General features: G+C 39.0%; 1 protein-coding gene across 1 annotated transcript in view; it reads right to left on the bottom strand.

Annotated features, from left to right (window-relative positions):
- LOC146480254 (uncharacterized) overlaps positions 1-22003 on the bottom strand; it is a 36664-nt gene extending 14661 nt beyond the window's left edge. Inside the window, exons 1-14 of the mRNA XM_085109425.1 lie at positions 21981-22003; positions 21635-21772; positions 20950-21315; positions 18065-18118; positions 17487-17622; positions 17118-17189; positions 16277-16348; positions 14882-14953; positions 12703-12774; positions 11272-11343; positions 10888-10959; positions 9618-9689; positions 2698-2769; positions 577-648 (exon numbers count right to left, since the gene is read on the bottom strand). Of these exons, the coding sequence (XP_084965551.1) occupies positions 577-648; positions 2698-2769; positions 9618-9689; positions 10888-10959; positions 11272-11343; positions 12703-12774; positions 14882-14953; positions 16277-16348; positions 17118-17189; positions 17487-17622; positions 18065-18118; positions 20950-21315; positions 21635-21704 (1274 nt within the window). The 5' untranslated portion in view covers positions 21705-21772; positions 21981-22003. The remainder of the gene's footprint in view (positions 1-576; positions 649-2697; positions 2770-9617; positions 9690-10887; positions 10960-11271; positions 11344-12702; positions 12775-14881; positions 14954-16276; positions 16349-17117; positions 17190-17486; positions 17623-18064; positions 18119-20949; positions 21316-21634; positions 21773-21980) is intronic.
- Positions 22004-22816: the final 813 nt, after the last annotated feature.

Raw genomic sequence — 22816 nt, 5'->3', positions numbered from 1 at the left:
TTTTTTTTTTAATGCAATTCAGTCAGTATGTCCATAATAATACAACGCATTTGTATTTACAACGATGGTAGCGAGACAAAATCTGTCCGACATTACTCAGTTCGCATAGAGTGTTTTCACGTGACGTCACAACGGCCATGTTGGTGTCCCAAAACAAAGAAATGGCGGCCATGTTGGTGTCCCAAACTAAACCTCTGGAAATTGAACTCTATTTTTATGCAAAAACTTTCTTTTGTTTCAGTAAACCAATATGGCCAGTAGTCAGGTGAATGAAAACACTCTATAGAGAAGCCTGCATTTATTTTATAAGCGGTCTTCTGGTAAGAGATGGCTCGTGACGTCATGTGCACAGCATTTTATGGAGCTTGATGGAGCGAATAAATCAATGAAGAAGTCAAATTAAGATGTCGTTGTCGTCGTCGTCGTCTTCTTCCAGTTCTTCCGGAAGCGAAACAGAGGGAAATTAGCCACGTTGGTTGTGAACGTTGCGCCCTTTATATCAAAGTCTTTAAAATAAACGTGCCGAGAGAGGAGATCAATAATTTGTTTTAATATATTAGAACCCTTGGCACCTACAAAATTACGACATTCTCAAGACTTCTGAATGCTGCTTGGTGAATGACCTCAATCTTGTTGTGGGTGAGATCCCTAAGTGGTAAAAAGAGAGATGGTACGAACTTCAGAGTTAATCAACTTCCCCTTGTTTACTCTTAAATAAGGAAAACAACGACTTAAAATGAGGAAGTGGGTGACAAATTGCTCAATTAATATTTTAGCCTCATGAACTCCTGGGGTGTCAAGAAAACAAAAGCTACAGCCCAGGAGGATGCACACAATGGGTGAAGAGGAGGGAGTTGGCCTTCCCTCAGGGCCACCGTGAGTATTTCTGGGTAGAGAACAGGGCACTGGACCTCGTCTCTTATTGGAGGGAGTGGACCTCCCCTAACCTAACCCCAGGGAGTAGAGAGTGGAGGGAGTTGGTCCTCCGGAAATCTAGTCTATGGCGGCAAAAGTGTAACGAGAGGAGCACTTGATCTCCATTCCCGCATTTATTTGACCACCTTAAACATAACTTACCAAGAGAGGTAACGCTATAAATCGACAGCATAACTTGGAAATGAAAAATCTTATTAAGGTCAGTGATTGGATGTTTCGGCAAGTCTCATATTGCTCAAAATAGAAACAAGAGTTGTTGATTAACTGAAATTTATTTCATATGTTCAATAAATTGTGATATTTTCACTTTCGAAACATATGTTTCACCTCCAAACTGCTGTTTTAGCCTGATGTACTAGGGTCTACTAGAACTATTGATATAATTTCTGCCACTTGTAGTACAATTTGGAGCTGAAAACGGCCAAATCTAAAGCTCTCTTAGTCCATCCGGGACTTAGCTTGCGACCTAAGCACATTTCAGCCCGAAAAACGGTTTTGGCTCCTTTTAAAAGAGCTAAATTAGCCACAGAAATAGTATTGTATTTTCCATACTGCAACCGCTCCATTTTTATTTTGGTGCTAAAGCAAGCTCTTTGAGTTTACTGCGTAGTGGGTCATGTAGCAAGTGAACTTGGTTTATTTATCCTTGTGATGAGTTATGGTTTGCAAAACGAGAGGTAGGGAGTTAAAAATTGCGTCAAAGAGGCAATTTTCTTACTTTTATCTCTGTCTAAGGGCGATTTAGACGGTACGATTTTGCCTACAATTTGTCGCATGCGACACGCTTAGCCATGCCTACAACACGAATCGCGTCGTGTAAATCAACCTACAACATCCTTACGACAGACGCACACAACACGAAAAATGTCGTAGGATTTTAAAGGGCGATTTAGACAGTACGATTTTGCCTACGATTTGTCGCATGCGACACGCTTACGCCATGCCTACAACACGAACTGCGTCGTGTAAATCAACCTACAACATCCTTACGACAGATGCACACGACACGAAAAATGTCGTAGGATTTTAAAACATGATTTAAAATCCTACGACAATCGTAGGTAAAGGCAATGTTGAGTGGCGAGAGTTGTGTACGATTTTTACATGACGCAAGCAGCGCGCGCTCTAGAAATCGCATGCGACAGTCGTAAGAGAAAATCGTACCGTCTAAATTGCCCTTAAAACATGTTTTAAAACCCTACGACAATCGTAGGTAAAGGCAATGTTGAGTGGCGAGAGTTGTGTACGATGTTTACATGACGTAAGCAGCGCGCGCTCTAGAAATCGCATGCGACAGTCGTAAGAGAAAATCGTACCGTCTAAATCGCCCTTGAAACATGTTTTAAAACCCTGCGACAATCGTAGGTAAAGGCAATGTTGAGTGGCGAGAGTTGTGTACGATTTTTACATGACGCAAGCAGCGCGCGCTCTAGAAATCGCATGCGACAGTCGTAAGAGAAAATCGTACCGTCTAAATCGCCCTTAAAACATGTTTTAAAACCCTACGACAATCGTAGGTAAAGGCAATGTTGAGTGGTGAAAGTTGTGTGCGATTTTTACATGACGCAAGCAGCGCGCGCTCTAGAAATCGCATGCCACAGTCGTACGAGAAAATCGTACCGTCTAAATCGCCCTTATCAAGTGCATTATATTATGATCATTGTACTAGTTATGGCATTGTACTAGTTAGACTAAGTTGCTTAAAAAAATGCTGACGTACAGCGTAGAGTATCCATAAGTTTTCAAAGAATACATACGTACAAGAATAGAAGGTAGGTTAGATCGACGAAAGCTCCAGAAGTTACTTCGGTGATCTTGTTATACCCTAGTTTTCTAAAAAAAACAAAACAAAACAAAACAGCAGACATATACAGTCTACAGCTAGTCTCCTACGGAGCCACTCTTTGGGCACGTCCCGCATTCCTCCCCACGAAGAGGAATGCGTGACGAGCCCAAAGAGCTTTGTTTTACTACGTTTGTTCCTATTGTTAGATATAGAGAGGCCTGCAAACAAGCTAAGGAAACTGAAAAGCAGGCAGATCAAACCCTGGAGAATTACATTACGTTAAAGTCCAGGACGTACGTTTGGTTCCAATCCTCGTTCCAATCCGCGTTCAACAATAAAAACATTCACAGTTACAGTTTATTACCAGAATATGACTTTTAGATAGCGTTGAACACGCTCATGTCACTCAATCTGGCTTCCATTGCTATGTACTAAAACCACCTTTCGAGATCTATTGTATTGGAGCTCATCTCTAGACCTGCATAATCAACATGCCAATTTTTGTATCATATAATTTGATTGCATACCAAACATTCATGTTCTGGGTAAGTTATCAAATAAGAAATGGATCTGTCTAAAAGTGGGACGGGGACGCAAGGACGCGAGTTCTGGGACGCGGGACGCGGGTACGCGAGATGTGGTGACGCGGGGACGTGACATTGTGGACGGAAACAAAACGTACCGATGTAGTTAAAAATAAATTAAAAAAAAAAGTTCATTATACACTGTTTTTATATGAGCAATCTTTTCACATTAATTAGTTCGGGAATTCACTGATGCGTGATTTCAAGTTTACACCGACGCTCAGGGCTGAAAACAGCTAGTCTGACCTAAATACGGATAAGGGCTCTTAACTTACCACCGTACTAAACACTTGACGTTGAACTTTTTTTTTTCAAATTCATTTTTAACTACATCGTTACGTTTTGTTATGTCCCCGGTGTCACGCCCCCGCGTCCCCGTCCCCGAGTTCCCGTCCCACTTTTAGACACAGCCATAAGAAATGGCCTGCGTGCATATAGAGTCTATAGTTTATAGAAGATAAAGTTTAGGGGAGGGCTGAACTTTTTGTTTAATCCTGAACCGCAGGCCAGCAATTTTAACTAATACCAATAATTGTTAATAGTACTCGACAGTTTTTAACATTTAATGGTTTTCTAATCCGAAAGAAACGCCGTCCCATTCCTCCCGATAGTCGACAGAGCCAAAATTATTCAAAATGGCCGCCGCATGTAGAAAAGATACAAACAACTCATCGAAAGACGTAAGGTAATCAAAGTTTCAGCTAGGGTTATTGACTTGTAGACAGGGAATCTATTCAGGTGGTGAGGTTTGTTCTCTCGTGAGTAACATTCCATGTACATGATGAATTGTAAATATGTCATTCTCGTTGCCTTAGTGGGACTAACACGTGATGACATTGCTGTTTGGTGCAGCTGATTTGCATTAATACTTCTCTTCGTTTTGAAAGGAAAGAAAGACACAGGATAATGCACGAAAATAGCATTCGTGGTCCTTTCATTGCTCGACCTTCCCACGACAACTCAAAGAATGATTGGATGGCAGTGAGTTTTCAGTAAGGGGAACGGAAAACAGACGAGATGAGATACATCATTGAACGCTTTAAGGTGACTCGACCCAGTTTTTCAGAGGCCATACCTATATTTTTCAATCGCCTTAAAAGTGTTTAATTCCTTGTCCGATCACCATAAAATTTTCACCAGTAATTGGCGTTGAATTGAAATTTGTAAAAATGTAGTTTTAAGTAAAATCGATATTACTATGACAACAATAAACAAACAAAATGGAAATTGATAAAAGCCGAATTTTGCGCAATCTAGACCCGCTACTAAAAATCCAACACTAGGATGTTACAGTTTGGTGATTAGCAAATAACCTCCGCGAGAAGTAAAAAATTCTGTACGTTTGAATTCAAATAAAACGTAAATATATTTCAAGCCTCGTATTTTCAATAGCCGTGATAAATCATTTAATAAAAAAGTTTAAAATAACTTAAGTTAATCTTGAGTAGCTTCAGAATGTTGCTTAATATCATATTTCGATGCTAGGAAAGTTTGGTGTATTTTCATTCTTGCGATCTTAAAAAACCAACCTGCTTTCTCAACACCTGTCTAAGCGCAACTATATTCTAAATCTTGACTTTTAGCGCTTTTTTGTATATCTCTGAAACTACTCGAACAAATTCTTTTAAAATCAAATCCCATAATCTTCATGATGTGTGTAATAATGTCTGAAACTTTCATTGAGATTAATTTACTTTAACATTTTGAAATTTCAAGACGAACCTAGCCTACGAGCCGGCCAAAAATTCGCGTTACAAATTCATTGTTTTGACGTTATGCTAATGTTTGCTAATTAATGCGCACGGTACATACCTCCATGACCAGTGCATTTCAGTGAGAATTTTATTGCATCTCATTAAATGATAACATTTTCGCTTTTGACTTCTCAATTTTTCACCCGCTGTTTGACGTTCCTCTAAAACTACATACAAAGGAAACGAAACAAAAAAAAGGAAACAGTTACTAGTAAGGCTCTTATTGACGTCTGTTCTCAAAGAAATTGATTATTCTTGTGAGGATGTTTTTGTTCTTTGTTACACGTGGAGCCTTTAATCCATTTGGTGGAATTGCCAAAAGACTGAAAAGTCCTCTCGTTCCATGTTTAGCAAATACTTCATTGAGTTGCTGTAGACCAATTCCTGCCTTCGCCAACTTTTCTTTTATTCCCTTAGAGACAGGCAGATCTTGAAGGGAAATTACTGTCCTGCGTATAACAGATCGTTTGGAAGTGTCATTTTTCACCTCTTCCACGGTACGTAGATTGCCATATTTCACAAAATTCTCACCAGGAATCACAGCTAACAAAACCTCTGACAAGGCCTTACAATCCCCAAGCGCATCATGTTCATCCGATGTCTGTAGCGAAGAGGCCATTATACAAACTCGGAAGACTCAAGCTTCGGCTTTCTTTGCCTTTTCCTTTTAACTCATTGAAACTCGCAAGGACTTTCAAACTGTCTAAGAAAAGAACTCCCAGATCTTCTATCCTCTGAAGATGGGAATGCTTTGCCAATGGATTAGCTAAAACTGGGAAGTCAAAACCATCCCCGTTGTGGGCAATGAGCACCATTGTGGAGACACTCGATGCCTTCTTTATTTTTTCTAAAAATGTAACAAAATTATGAACGGCTTGTTCTTCGGAAATGTCAGAAACTACGACGTTGCCTTTAAGAAGGACCTTCTTTCCACCAGAGTAAGAAGTGGACAGTTTATTCACTTTTGTTGCATGAGCCGATACGTTATTGTCGGGAACAGCGTAGGTACTGAAAGAAGAATGATTATCTGCAACAGAAACACAAGCGATTTGTATTATTTCACTGTCGCGTTTCAAGCTTGTCGTCTCCAGGTCGAAGGAAAAATAGGAGAACACGCCGTCTTTTTCAACTGTCTTAGACTCTCTTGACGAGGATTCTATATCAAGGTTACTGCATATTTCGTCTATCTCCTGTTGCGACATACGTTTCTGTAACCCATCGATATTCCCTTTCGCTACAATCTTTCCCTCTTCAGTTACTCCAATACCAGTTCCATACGTGCTTCCCTCGTTTCCTTCTAGTCGTTCCTTCTTTTTAATTTTCATCTTCTTCAGTTCCTTCCTCCTTCTCTTCACCCCGGGTTACTTTTTACGTTCTTGTTCCCTCTTCCGCTTTTTCGATTGCCTTGATACAGACACTGAGGTTACCTTTGACTCTTCTAATCCAAGGGCTTTCGTGGTCTGGGTCAGATATCCATAGCCCTCATTGAACTGACACACCCCTGACGCCACACGAAAATTTAGGCTCTCTGAAATTCCGTAGTTTCTTATTTTGGGAGCCTTAGTTCCTACGATTCCATTAATACATTTATTTGCCTGCCTTGAGCCACAATTCGTAAGCTTTTCACACCATTCGTCTGTTTGAAATGGTTTTACTGCACTTTCTATTGCAGCTCGAAAGTTTTCAGCTGACAACGGCTTCCCTTCTGGCAAATCTTTAAACTTGTAGTTGGACGGATCTTTGAGAGCGCCACACCAGCTTACGTCACATTTGCAATGATCGCCAAATGCGTGGCACACCAAGGAGTTTAGCCCTTGCTTTATCTTCTTTGGTTCTCCTTGTTTAGTTGAAATGCAATATGCAAACAACTTTAGCAAATAATTAATAATTACGGAATTGAGACCCTTAACAGTCTTTTGTGCACTGTACAACCGACTTCCCAGTGTCCTGGTTGCATGGATTTTGTCCGTTTTCTTCGCCGTCTCGTAATTAACTCGACATTTGACATGACTTGCCGTTGTTGCGTCTTCGTTACCGGTGTAAGAAGAATACTTAAGACAATGATTTGTAGCATTGTTGAAGCGTGCCACCGCTATTTCAGGCTCCATAGACTTTGAAGAGCCGCTGTGATTTTTTCTGCAGTTATGCGACACTGCGTTTGATTCACCAGCAATCTCACATTTGTGGCAACGTGTAGATCTGTCGCCATAGTCAAGAACCTTTCCGGTGGACTCTCCAATCACTGTCCCAAACCCTGTTATCGAATCTCGTGCCTTTCCGCGCTTCTGCCACGCCCCGTCATATGCCACTGATATAAGTGCGTCCCCATTGCTGTCTACCATGTCAGATTCTGCCTTCTCCTTCGCCCTGTAACGTGCGCAACTTTCCTGACAGACACTCTCAATGGCTGATCCCACTTCACGCTCCCCTGCTTTGAATGTCGCACTGGTCATTGCGCCAACCCCAAGTATAGATAAATCGGCTTTCAGGTGACTGTGCCCGTGACCAGTGTGAATCATTGCCAATGCTGCCCTTGAATTCAATGTGACTGTTTTAGGGCCTCGTCTCCCCGTTCTGTGAGAATGGTATGGCTTGAACTTGTTCTCTTCTTTGCAATCCTTGCACTTAACATGCAAAACCACACCAAGTCCTATACGCATGGGTGTCTTGCATATGTCGTCGAGTGATAATGGTCCAGCATGGAACTTTTGGCACTGCCTTAATCCTTCACCTAATAATTTTAGATTAACGATGTAATTTTTGTCTAATTCTGGTAAAGTTTGAGAACGTGCAGAGCGAAGTTCCATGCTCTCTTGGCTTGATGGTTGTTGTGAGCTTCTTGGCCCGGCTTTCTTCCAACGCTTAGCTCTGAGGGCTCGTAAGCACCTTCTTCTGTATTCCAGCATTTGATAACTTTTTGTTTCTCCTGATGTCACCTTTCTGTTTTTTCTTCAACAAACTTATCATGACGACTAGCAATATTTCTGGCAAACTGTTGCCTTTTCCTTTGCAAATACTTTCTTACCGCAGGCATTTTGAAAACACCAACCGAAGAAGAAAAACATGCGGCTTAATTTTTTACGAAATATTCTGTCACGCTGAAATGTACTGGTCATGGAGGTATGTACCGTGCGCATTAATTAGCAAACATTAGCATAACGTCAAAACAATGAATTTGTAACGCGAATTTTTGGCCGGCTCGTAGGCTAGGTTCGTCTTGAAATTTCAAAATGTTAAAGTAAATCAATATCAATGAAAGTTTCAGACATTATTACACACATCATGAAGATTATGGGATTTGATTTTAAAAGAATTCGTTCAAGTAGTTTCAGAGATTACAAAAAAGCGCTAAAAGTCAAGATTTAGAATATAGTTGTGCTTAGACAGGTGTTGAGAAAGCAGGTTGGTTTTTTAAGATCGCAAGAATGAAAATACACCAAACTTTCCTAGCATCGAAATATGATATTAAGCAACATTCTGAAGCTACTCAAGATTAACTTAAGTTATTTTAAACTTTTTTATTAAATGATTTATCACGGCTATTGAAAATACGAGGCTTGAAATATATTTACGTTTTATTTGAATTCAAACGTACAGAATTTTTTACTTCTCGCGGAGGTTATTTGCTAATCACCAAACTGTAACATCCTAGTGTTGGATTTTTAGTAGCGGGTCTAGATTGCGCAAAATTCGGCTTTTATCAATTTCCATTTTGTTTGTTTATTGTTGTCATAGTAATATCGATTTTACTTAAAACTACATTTTTACAAATTTCAATCCAACGCCAATTACTGGTGAAAATTTTATGGTGATCGGACAAGGAATTAAACACTTTTAAGGCGATTGAAAAATATAGGTATGGCCTCTGAAAAACTGGGTCGAGTCACCTTAAAGTTACATAAAGGTAGGATTTTATCGAGTAATTTGTTTTGTTTTTGTTGTTCACGACAACGTTAGTTCTGTAGAAATGGTTAATATTAGTATGTCCGGCGATAGTTAGTATTCCAGGTCTCTGTTGAAACTAGCTTCGCTAAACCAGATGTTCCCATATAAATAAATTAATTAAAAAAAGTATCCGCACTTTCCGGCAATGTTGAATGAAACTATGTGCATCGACTGTCCATTTAGTTGCTTCGTTACGTTTCAAACTTTCAAACGACCTTTGTGCGGGATTGGGTTGAGGGAACATGTATTCACCTCATCTTAATCCCTCAACATTCCATTGCTTTGCTATTGTTTCATCCCCGCTCTCCCCTATTATGTGCAATCAAAGCCGCTACAGCTTTCGGGGAATAAATTACCCCGAAAAGAGCAACGAAAACCGAACCAACTGACAATTAATTTTAATAAATTAACATTTAATTATTTAACAACACTTTTTTTTTCATATCAATAGATGTGAGGGGGCCCTGTTTTATCTCATGCGTTGTCAAAACCATTGGCAATGGCTTTGTTATGGCGTTTTCTTTTTCCTCAAAGCGGTATTGAAGGAAAACAAGTAAAATTTCAATGATTGTTCATAGTTTTTCTCATGTATGAAGGAAAAGGGCGACTCACAGTTTGATGAGTGAAATGCTCCAAAACAGAAGATCAACTGGAATGCCAGAGAGCGAATTGTGCGACAAATCCCTAAAATAAACCCAAAATAGCAAGTGTTACATATATGGGAGAAAATAAAATAAAGAAATATATAAATTTGCTCCTATAGGATTCAATCCCGATCTGATCAACGAAGCGTGCAAGGTGGTATCCAGGTTTCCAGATTAGGCGCGCGGTGATATTGGGTAATTATTCAGCCGACTACGAGGTCGAGAAATTGGTCGACATTTACTGTGATCATTTTCAACCTTTACTACAGGTGAGTAAGCTTATATTTCCATTCTATTAAACTTGATTTGTCTGACATGCATACACAGAAAGATAATTTTTGCGACACGGGATCGAACTTATCGGTCCAAAACTTGATTTGTCAGACACAAATCATCATGGGGGGGAGGGGGGGGGGGAGGGGGGAGGTCGACAGACGCGAGTTCAGAAACAGTGAAACAGATTAAAATCCTATATCGAAACCCGCTAAAAAGCAGAAAAAAAGAAAACACAACCACAGTTTATTTTGATCATAATAGCTGAATTTTGTTCTATTTTGTATTGTTATTGTTTATAGGCGAAACTAATACAGGACATCGCACTGCACAGTACCTTATCAGCCTAACCACGAGGTCTTCAATTAATTTCAAACCTACATTACTTTCATCGTAATATATCTGTTCGACTGAAGTCAAAAAGATAGTTTCACAGCAAACAGGTTTATTGATTATTTGATTTGAATAACTCAGGTTAGTTTTAATTGTTTTATTTACAGGACTCAACATCACATCTTACAAAGGTTTGTTGGTAAGTTGATTGCTGTATACGTCTTATATTTATGTCGTATATGCTGCAGTATTATAGCCAATTAATATCACATATCTCGTCTGCCTGCAATCAACGTAAGTCTCAACCAAAATTTCCTGAGTTTTCTTGCCAACGATAATCATCCAAACACGAGGCTTAAAATATACCTTCACATACATATGCCACACATTGACATTCTTATCCTAGCAGTATGCAGGTTGTTTGTCCCATGAACGTAGTTTTTGAATGGCCTTAGCTCCCACGAGTTTCCTGTAGCTCAGTGGTAGAGCATCCGAACTAGTAATCGGAAGGTCTTAGGTTCGACTACTGATAGAAGCACTCGGATTTCTTTTTTCCGAGTATGCCTGTGTCACTAGCTGAAAAAATACATCATTCTCAACTATATTCTTGTTAGGACTGCATAATTACTTACAAACTGTAAAGATTCCAGTTGAAATGGAGAGGCTTTGAAGGAATGACCTTTAATTCGTTCCCAGCAAGATTTCTAAGCAGAAAGTAAAGGAAATATAACACCCGTCAATGGAAACATCAACCTTCTTCAGGGGCGGCAAAAAGCTAAGTAAAAATTGGAAATAAACGGTTACAATATTTAAAGACGATACAAATGAAAAGTTAAGATGTGATTGGTTGATAAATAAAGAAAGCTGAAACGTGTACAGTAGACAGATTAAGTTAAATAAAGAAAGCTGAAACGTGTACAGTAGACAGATTTTTCTTTTCTGGAGGAACATGAGATTCGTATTGTAAAAGAAATTTTCAACGTCAAAAGAAAAATAATAATAATGTGAGAGCTTACAAAGTGAAGAACAATTTAAATTCTTTGAAAGACTTTTCGTGGATTTCGCGTATTTTGTTTTCCCTCAAATCCCTGAAAGGCAAAGAGAAAAAAGTTATCCTTTTTAGCGATAATTCAGAACAATTTTTCGCCGAAAAGGAGTGAGATATTGTTTTAGTATACCTCAAACCATGTCCGTGGATAGTAATCCCCAAAAAGTCACTTTGTTCTTGGCAAACTGTTGAAAATCTCGTCCGTGAAATACAGGATCACAAAGGAGAATTGCCCGTTCCGAAGTTCATAAAGGGACTAAGGGAGTGGGACCTAGTGTACACATTGCTCAAATTGTGTCATATGAAGAAATGAACCCCATCGCCAGAAAGATGACATAGAAATAGTACTTTTACCAAGTTTGGTTATGTTTCATTATGTAGTAACCAGGCTGTGACATGTCAAAGGTCGCCCAAGTTCCCCACAAATGTCTCTAATTCTGAGATGGCGTCCCCAAATCCGATTTTTGAAAGCCTTCTAGATGGTTGCAATCTGACAACAGAACCTCAAACTTGGTAAACTGACTAATTCTAATGTGATCTTTCTTGTGATGGACTCAAACGTCTGATTAGTTGAAAATTTAAAACTCGTCTTAGTCTCTATTTAAACTTCGGAACAGCCAATTACAGGAACAAATACTACTCGGAGTTTGAGTAGCCAATCAGTGGGCGCGAAACTGAAGCACTATCCACTGAATGGGTATATACTAATTTGATTCAGCTGTACAGACTTTAATTAGCAATGTCATCAATGTAAAACAATCGTTAACTTTAGATGGCTGAAAACCGTTTCCACCACTTTGCGCTTTCAGTCGTTGAGAGACGCCAGTCAGCTGGTACGCAAGTGTTGACGGAAACGAACCGTTGTGGTGCTGATAAAACGATCACGCTATTTTGTTTCATATGGATCTACAAAGTGCTGTTTTGCTTCTTATTTTTTTTTTACATGACATCTGTGTAGAAGAGAAATTCAAGCCCTGAAAAGCCCCGCAGTGGTAACGTTTTAGTTGCTTTTCACAGAAATCCGCAATTTTTAGAATTTCAAGAAATTTGGCCGAAAAATAGTTAAAGATACATCTTGTGCACATGTGAATGCTTAGCCGGTGAGGAGGGGGGCCGGGCAAATGTCCCGCCTTTGTCCGGCCTTAACAGCGACTCAACAGCGCTAATTATCGCAAAACAACAACAACAACAAAAAAACACACCTCTACATTCCAATTCAACCTGGAACGCAAAGACACTTTGAGCGAGCTCATGGAGCTCTTTGGTGTTCTCTGGGTAAAAAAAATTACAGTTTATTTTACTCTTTTTAAGTTTTGCGTCAAATTTGTCTATTGAAATTTTACTTGCCGTTTTGCGTATCACATAGACTCTCTATCAGTTACAATCTGAAGACACTTACAGATCGATTAAATAAGTTAGACCCTTAAAAGTGTTGGCATTGATTGTTTGAATAGAATTGCTGCCTAAATTCCTGGAAAAAATCAAGAAAACAAAATGTTACTCATGAGTGCAATTATCTTAAAAGACCCCAATGATCATGAGCTAGCTTACTGGTATCTTTATTTTGAGCGTAAGAACGCTTTGCACACTTATTACTATACCACTTTAGTATATTCTCAGCCCCGACTATTGCATTTCTAGCTCTCTAGTTGGCTCAAAAACTCCGAAATGAGCCATTGGTCGGATTTTTACCTAATATGGAAAATGGTGCGCCAAGTTTAAAAATTTTCCGCACGAAGTTTTTAACTTCAGCTCTCCATAATGACCGATACTAGCAGGTTTCAGGAGCTGTCTCCCACTTATCATTTCATATCCAACGCGGTCTCATGGAATAATTGTTATCTATTATTCAACAGATTGTAACACTGCCCAAATATGGTCATGGTGCACTGAATATTCGTCTTCCGTAGTCAACAGATATCCTGCGATATACGCAATTTCGTGTGTCGAGGAGAGAAATGGCAAAACCAGCTCTTCTGCAATAACACTGTGCTTTGTTATGAAAGTGTTGAACAATCAAACAATTATCCTGTTCAACCTTGCGGAATATCTCCTGATTTTAGCCCACTCTGCCTACGGCCTCGTCATCTAAGTATCAGGGACTTCGCAAAATAATTGTTAATTAACATTTGCAAGTTCAACCTTGTCTGGTGTAACTTCCGCGTTAGCGGAGAACTGTTCGTAGTGATATTAGAGGGATTTGGATTTATATTGGAACTGATCGTTTTGCAGTCGATGGCATTTATTATATATACCTCTACTAACTCACAACCTCATAATTAGGGAGAGGGATGGTAAAGGGTCTGAGAAATGACTTCCTCTAATGGAAGACAGCCCCGACTATATTAACAGAAGGCTATCTCCTTAAGGTTACCCGATACCTTCAGAGGTGGCTCGCGTTTAAGCGATGTAGCGCGTCCAGTTTAAACTGTAGATACCTAAACCCCTATATCAAATTAAAGCTTATAGAGCTGACTATCAAGCCATACCAAGAATTTTGAAATAAAATAAATTGTCGAATTTTTCACGACCTCTAATTGCGAGCGTCCGAATCACCTTTTTAAAGCTACAAGTCAAAGTGAATTTTGTTTTTTGCTAATTTAATTTGCTCCTCAGTTTCCGGACTTAAAGCGCTATAAAAACGTGTCTTCTTCGTTTTGCCATATTCAATCGCAGTGAAAAGTTATAGAACATTTTTGAAATAGGATGAAAAAAATGTGGAGTAATCGTACAAAAATCGCTCTCGGAGAAAACCTATTTTAAAAGAAAAACTTCGCAGACACGTTTTTGTTGTTTATATGTTAAACTAGCTACTGGCCAAATTTGAAGGCAAACGAACAAATACCGCGCTAAAAATTCGGCAATACATTTTATTTCGAAATTATTGGTTTAGTTGGATAGCCAGCTCCATAAGCTTTAATTTGATATAAGGGTTCAGGTATCTACAGATTCAACCGGACGCGCTACATCGCTTGGACGCGAGACACCTCTGAAGACACCTCTGATGGAACAGGGTAACCTTAATGGCTAGTCCATAATAAGCTGTGCTAATATATAATGGGTTTCAATTTGGAATTGTACTTTGATAAACGTCTCCAGAATAGCCACCACTAGTCCTTCACAGGAACTCCAGAGGAGGAAGAGACAGGAGTTCGAAAACATCATTTGCTAACTAGTAGTTCTTTCCATAAGTAAGAACTAGCCGGCCAAAACGGTCAGTTCGTAAACGGAGTGCGCCAAGTTTTTTTTTTTAACTGCGGCATCTACAGATTCTTGGATTTGCACTGAATCAGAGCCATTTTGAAAAAAAATCGAGGAACTGGCGTATAGCCAAGCCTTCAAATTTGTGAATTCCGTCCGTGAAATGACCGGTCTGGCCGGCCAATTCTGACAAATGAAAAGCCCCGAAGGACTTGACCCTGACCGAAATTAATGAATTCGTATACATTAGACGTTTGCGGTACCAGATTGTCATAGGGTTCTTAGTAAGACCACCTTTCATTAATTCATAAACCAGTTATATTATGCTCCAAAATTCAGTTTGTAAAAGACCTGATACATGGATTAAATGTACTTACAAGCCAAACAGATGTTTAAGCCCGATGAACATTTCCCAGTGAACATGTCGTAAACGATTCTTGGACAGGTCCCTACGGAAAAATGAATGTAGCCTTTACATGCACTCATCATGTATATAGGAGGTATGGAACAATTAGAGTTATGATGTAATCCTTCACGTAAAGCTCGGATTCAGTGTAAAGTTTCGAATTTCCAACGTCAAGGTATTTGTTGTGTTCAAATCAGTTTACGTAAACAGTACGCAAGCGTGCCATTTTACCTTCAACACTATTACGGGTTAAATCTAGTCAAAAGCTGGCTCTTTATATAAATTCGGCATGGGAATTGGGAAATTCGAGCTGCAATCAACAACTCTTGCTGTTACGATCACGATACAATTGAAACTCATTGCACGGACCCTGACAAAGAAATACTTTACTGTAGACCCATTAGCGTCCAATGATTATGCTGTACATAAGATTTAGAAGTGATATGATTTTGGTCATGCTGGAGAAACGTGCGCAGTTTATTCAATCATTCTTGGTTTTGGGTTCACGATACCTATTTTTGGTGTCACTTTGAATAGAGAGAGAACATATTTGTGCTGATGGAAACGTTAAAATAACGGCTCAATGTTGTTAACAATAACCCTACTAGGACACAGAAACTAGTAACAATCATTTTTGTTTGCCTGAGATCTCTAGGATGGAAATAGATTGCAGTTTGAAAAAAATGTCCAATTTTTTCCAAGCTCCTCCTGTGAATTTTGGAGAAATCGCTAAAAGCTGATTCTAGTTTATGCTTTATCGGAGAAATCATTTCATATTTTCTTCCCGGTGCTCTAAGAGTGATTTCGCGTTCAAGAAGGGTTTTTTTTTCAAATATTTGAGCAGCTTTGGCAAACATACAGCAAAATCTCCGTGTCAGTGCTCGTTTAAAACCTTTATACAGTGGGACCCTGATATAATAGAGTGCCAAAAGACTGGAAACAGACAGTGTTTCGGGATTCGTCGTAAACGAAACTCCACTATAACGAAGGACCAAAGTCTTAGTTATTATATTGGGGTTTGGCTAACAATTAATTTGATAATTTGTGGAACCTGAAGAGGTGATACGGAGACATAAAAGGATAAAGCGGCGTAGGATCCCTTGTTGATAGAAACCTGAACTCTTTCCAATAGATATCTGAATAGGATAAAGGATTTCCAATTTCTGCTGATCTGATTCACATTCAAAGATAATTGTTCGTTTTATTGGGGAAGATTTTAGTTTGGGCTTCTACACTGGGTGCGTTATAAAGAGGATTTTTGTTGTATCGAGGTTCTGCTCGACACATTTTACTGTAACTTTGGCTATGTTTAAGAGCATCGTTCGTTATACCGGGGTTCCGTTCCATACATTTCACCGTAACTTACAGGTCTTCTAGTTTCATCAGATTTGTAAAACTGCCATTTCCCACACTTTCAATCTTGTTGTTTGCAAGAGACCTGAAATTGAAAACGTTTCAGTGGTACGATTGTTAGTACTCAACCTTGTACACCAGTGTTTGGTCATCTAAGTACTTTGCACTACAAATCAAAAGCCAAATAACTTAAAACCTTACATTTCAACTTTTAATTAGTGTTGATATTTTGTAATTATACATCTTTGAATAAGCAAAATGATTAATGCGGTTTTCAACTGAGTATCGAAAGTGATATTGCTTTTGCTTGGGTTCTGCTTTACTACGCTGCGCGATTTAAAGGTTAGAAAAAAGGCATTACTTTCCTGCAATTTCTTTAAAGCAAAACCAAAACCAATTGTGACTTGCTCGCAGCGCGTTTTCCCGCGCCTCAGGCCAGTTATCTTAGTTTGCTAAGAAATCTGATTTGGTTCATTGTGTCTGTTTGCGTCTTCTGTGATTGGTTAGAATGATTCCTTTAGTTTTGGTTTTACAAGGCTTATTTGAAAACTGATCTATCAACAACACAAGGGGTGCTTACCATTTACATGGAAAACCCGGAAATTCCAGTTGGAAAATCAGATGGTACGCTTTATTCCAATTAGAGTACTTCTGAGATTATGGGCTTCTGGTCAAAGTGATGCATTTTTATTACTCCTTTTGGGATTTACCGCTGATGTTCATTCATTTTGCATGTTAATTATCCATCTTCTGTTAAGACAAGCTAAATCATTTCGTATTTTACTGAAAATTTCCATCTGGATGGTTTACGTAAATGGTAAGCAACTCTTTAAATATACCACGAAGAATCTTACAGAAAGAAAAGGAGAGTGAGACCAGTGAAATTTTCTTTTTCAATTCTCCTTAGTTCGTTGTCGGTAACGTCACTGAAAAGGAAAAGCAAACACAGTAAATGGAACTTTTTCCTTTAAGAACACCATGCTTCTGCCGTGCTGAACTTTATAACAGTTTGTGTTCGTCAGTGACACGACAAGCTTAAGAGCACTGCTCCGACCCATACGTACTTGACTTGCTTGTCATGGTGTGACTTTTGCTAACGACGTGTGAAATTTACTGACTTTCTGTCAAGTATACTTTCCTGTGCAAAACTGTTTATTTTACGAAAATCTACACCAAACCTTCTTGTGATTGTTGTTTCTGGCTTGCGTATATTCAACACTCACAGATATGTGGTGATGTTAGGAATATCCCCGACAGGTATAGAGGATAACTGCAAACTGGAGCAATTCATCTTGAGATACGACTTGCCGTCGCTTTCGACATTAACACATCTGCATTCTTTTTCGCGCCCCTTTAATCCTGCAAATTAAACGAAACGAATGTACAATGAAGTTGGATTCAAACGAAGAAGAAGAGTCCAGCTATGATATTTAAACGCGATAGGTACATCCAAGTTACAATCTTCTAACAAAGTAAAAATAAAATTAATAAATTTAAATTTAACTAGGTTTCAATTTTCGATTAAAGAACAAATTTATGTGCATCGTAATGTACATATATACGTAAGGAAATAAGATTTGGAGAAGCCATTTTGAATAAACTGTTTCACTGAGTTGCTTCTGAAATTTGAAGGTAGAAAATTTGCCTCTTTTCGTCTCGCTCGGACGTGGAGTTCCTCACTTTTCATTGCTTGTTGGCCTAATGGCTGTTTTAGGTACATTGCGAAGTCTAAAGTGGCAGATTTTTAACGCGAGGTCAACTATGCAATAAATGTCTAACAATCATGATTGGAGCTACTTACCCCAACAAGACTTTCTCTCTTGTTTGATTTCTTCGATAAAACTCTGGTTTAATTCTTGGGAAGGAAAAATGATACTTTGTTATTCTAAAACGAAAAAAGAATAAAATAATCTCCTGTAGTAGGAGCGCAATAAAAGTTTAAAAGTGGAATATTTCGTTGGGCTCAACCGAACTTCATTAGCCACTATTATATGATATAACCCTTCTTAAAGGGGCACTGTCGTGTAGATGTCTCTGTATGTTGGTCAAAAATGCTCAAATGTTTGACTAAGAACCTCTTAACTACATTACTTGCAAAAAATTTCGGACGTTTAATTTTCGGACACTTTTTCCCTCATTTCGGACAAATTTCGGACAAAAATTTCGGACACTGCGCTGAAACATGCCTAAAGTAAATTTACGACTAAAAAACATGAATTAGACTGAAATAAAATCTGTGAAAATGATAGTTTTACTGTACCTTCAAGATTTTACAGCCGGATACACCAACGAGAAAATAAAACAAACTCAATCAAGCTTATCCCTCAAGCAGTGTCTCAAATATTTCCCTTTCCAGTGATAAAAGGAACGACTGAGCAAAGCCACCTAATCTGAATACTAGCCACATCAGGTATGTTGGCTTTGAATATGTGGTGCCGTCGCCCAGAAAGTACTTTTAAAGTTTTATACTATACTGTAAAAATTTCGGACGGTTTTATTTTCAGACACTATTTTTGTCCGAAATTAAAATCGTCCGAAATTTTTTGCGAGTAATGTAACATGAAATTACCGGGTTTTGGCCATTTTTCCAAAATACTCAGAACGAACTGGCCAATTTTTTCAACTTGCAATCCCTTTCCATCCAAGCCATCCCTAGCCAAAGATGAATGATACTAGTTTCTGTGCACTAGCTGGGTTATAGTTAACAGAACTGAGCAATTATTTTAACGTTTACTTCGATATCAAAGTGACAATTAAAATAGGTGACACTGCCCTTTAACATTCACAGTGCAAAGTTTTATTATGAAAATTAGTTTTCATTCATTTGCAAAGAAAATTAATTTTCACTTAGCCTCGCTTTCATAATGAGGCTCACAGCGACTCAGATATGGCCTACGGTTTCAATTATCACAAAATAGAAGCATCAAAGTACTGCACATAAATTTCGTGACAAAAGTAGAATAACATAGGGTGGTTATTGAACCTCTTCAAACATCTTTCATCGACTGCGATTCTCGGGAATTTTAGGCCCAACAAGACATTATAGTGTACTTATATACTTGAAATACGTGCCTCAAGTACGTTAACCTGAATATGCAGTCTGTCTGAGTATTTGATCATATATATGCGTTATTGACCAGGCTTGTTCGGTCAAGATGGCTGGATATTGGCCAAGTTCTTTTCTTGCGTTTTCGTCTCGGTCCATTAAAAACGCAAAAAAAAAGAACGAGGTCAATATCAGCCATCTTGACCGAGCAAGCTTGGTCAATAAAGGATTTATGATATGGCTTTACCTTTAAGTTAAAACTACAACAACAAAACCGAACAGGACATGAAACTACTCTGCTCGGAAAGAAATTCTTCAATAACCGGCCGGTGCAACATTTATTTTCAGTGCATTTTTGGATTAGCATGTAATCGTGGAAAACAAGGAATCCTAAATTGTCTTAGGGTTCTAACTTTATAATGGCTGAACGGGAGTATACAATTATTGAGAATGAACAATTTTTTCGCAAGATTTTTTGAATAGAATCCGGCAAACTCGCCATTTTCAGCCGATCACGCGGTGGCGTAAATAATAAACATTTTTACACAGTTTTCGGCTTCCAATAATTAATTCTTGAATGAAACAATAGATTTTGAGATTATATGCAAACATAAGCCGAAAAAAAGAGCGGGTAAATCAGAAAACTGGGCGAAGCTTTGATAAGATTTTGTTGTTTACAACAAGCCATGAGAAGACGCTGCTAAATTAAAAACGTGAGCTTCTTCGGCGAACTTGAGAAAAATACTTTTCTGAACTGCTCTAAACACTTAACGCAACTTCCACTACGCTATGATTTAAATACAGTCATTGCAAACCTAGAGAACTTATCAATTTGGCACTCGACTTGAGACAATAAGGTTTAAAAAAATGCTTACTACACGCAGAGCATCTCACCGATTCAACTCACATTCATTGTAGCTGAAACAGGACGATTACATTCTCTTTCCTTTCCTTTAGGTAAAAGTTGAGAGTTAACCGAACTTTTTAGTCAGCGTTTTTCCCCAAAACAACGAGAAAATCGAAGAATAGGTTGCGTTGTTGCTCGGGATTAAACTTTCGATGCCAAGCGGACGGGCAACGGGTAATCCCGAGCGGGCAAGATAGCTCCATCTTGCCCGCTCGGGGAGCCAATCACAGCGCAGGATTTGACTCATCTTTCCCGCTCGCGGAGCCAGCCATATAATAAACATTTATAATTTGCGCAACATAAGTATTAAGTTAAAATTTTTTTTCTCTTGCTTGCTTCGTTTGCCCTTTCACCAAATCTGGATCCTGTGTTTGTTTCTTTAACGTTAAAAGTAGCAGCAACATACCGCAGCATAATCAGGCTCCTGATTGGTTCCTTGTCATCTCGTGGTATCCATCCTGCTCTCTGATTGGCTACCGACTAAATCCCCTCTCTTATACTACCGTTAAACGGTTAAATCACCTTTTATTATATAGCTAGCTCCCTGATATGGGCAAGGGAGCGCTCTAACTGGCTAGTAGGCTATGACCTAATATCTAGAAGTAGAGAGTTTTCGTGATATAGATAGTAAAAAGCATGCTTTTTAACAGAAAACTTTGTTTTTGTCAAGGTTAATAATATACATTTCTGTATTATTACTTACGCAGACGCAAGTATTACTTAAGCTACTTACTAACAGCTTCGTAGGAAGCTTGAAACCCTGCATTCGAAAACCTGCTGTCCGTTTCAAAATGTATCAGCAGGTGTTGGCCGCTAGAGAACAGAGTTTTTCCTGGTGGCTGCTGACCGCACATGCGCACAATGACGTCACCAGAGGGAGGGGGGCCATCTTGGATCTGCACAAAATCTCGGTGACAGATCTCCGAGGGGTTCGCTAGGCGGAAAAAGGTGAAGTTGAGTTTAATTTGTTTTCCACTCGGAGATGTTATGTTCCACAGTCTGATATCGTAGTTGGGATAAGAATTTGGGAAGTTTGGACTGGTTATTGTTCCATGGTCGCCGACAATTTGGTATGTAACTGGAGGGATGCGGACTCCTGCTGTGAGAAATAAAAAAACAAAAGGAACATCAGTCCTTTGCTATTTATGGAAAATACTTCCACCGATGTAGAAAGTACTTTTTAATCAGTATTAACGCATGAACCACAGAATTTATAAGCGGGACGGTTGCTTTATTTGCGGGTTTTCCAGGCTGTCGCGTCATCAGCGCTGGAAGGCTTTACGTCCGTTCATTCACTGTGAGGTAGCAAAACGAAACATTCTTCATAAAATGCCTCATCTCCCACCCAACCCTTTCCCCCCCCCAACCCCTGTAAAACTAAATCACCCGGGCAGTGATATGGGAAGATAGATACTTACCGAAGCAAACCCTGCAAGCCGCTTGCAACACGGCAATGAACAGGGGTAAATGTCCTTTGGTATAAGACATCTTTCAAATAGCTCAGTCCTATGATCGAAGGACGCTTCCCTCTTCTCAAGAATAGGATGCTACTGGATCTAGGCAAATAAACACAACTGAGTTTGTCACGGACAAAGTATGGGTGCACAAGTAACAACGTAAAAATTCTGGCGTCGCCATCTGTGGGCTTTACACAAACTAAAGGAAGATGAATATGAGACGTTTATCTTCTTCCCGGTTTAGAATATTAGCTCAGTTTTCGACGTTTTAAGCCAGACGAGCATTAAAGCGCCTTATCCATCTCACCTGCCAAGCACTTCTCTGTTCCCCTATATCTTGGCCGTTCTTCTCAACTTTCCAATTTTGTCTCCAGTGGATGTGAACAATCTTTACTTTCAACTTCCTCTTTCATTTTGATTATTCAGGTTATTAGCCTTGTGCTAATTCTTATAAACAATTAGTCTTATAAGAACAGGAAGCAAGGGAAAATGCAGGAGGGGTGGGGGTGGGTAGGTACAGAACTTTTTAAAGGACGGGTCCTTTCTGTGATTAATCGTTGCAAAATCTGAAGGTAACAATGCCTCAAAGCCCGTTAAATGTATTGACTCTACCCCACCCTCCACCCCTCGCTGCACCCCTCCTCACCCCTAATTTCAAATCTGTTTCAGTGTTTATGGCTTATGATTAGTTAGGTTTTTAGTGGTTTTTCATATCCTCTTAATTAGGTAGACAAACAGACGACGTTATTACTAACTTTGTTTGCGCTCGCTTGAAAGATAATTTAATCGTTTTATTAATTCAGCCAGTCAGGTCGAAACATCCCCGTCAAGAACAAAAACAGCAGTCAACAAATTTAGGAATCAGTGTAAAAAAAATTGTAACCCATAGTTCTTTCACTTTTATCCTAAACTGCATCAGTTGCAGCTTGTTGGGTTTAATTAAGTGCCGTACCGTTTATCGATCTCACCGTGGAGAATGAGCACAAACCAAATTTTCGTTTTGGTCAAAGAAGCAGCTGATGACGGCGGGTGGTTTATCTGCATTTATATGGCTTGTGGAATAATTTTCTCAACTAGAAAAGCGAAAATCGATTATCTTTTACTGTTCATGAGATACGGCACATAGTTGATTTGCTTTTCATT

This window comes from Pavona decussata, unplaced genomic scaffold (genome assembly GCF_977016875.1).
Source record: "Pavona decussata unplaced genomic scaffold, jaPavDecu1.1 SCAFFOLD_53, whole genome shotgun sequence".
NCBI lineage: Eukaryota > Metazoa > Cnidaria > Anthozoa > Scleractinia > Agariciidae > Pavona > Pavona decussata.
Note: the sequence above shows the minus strand (reverse complement) of the source record. Positions and strands in the feature narration are given on the sequence as shown.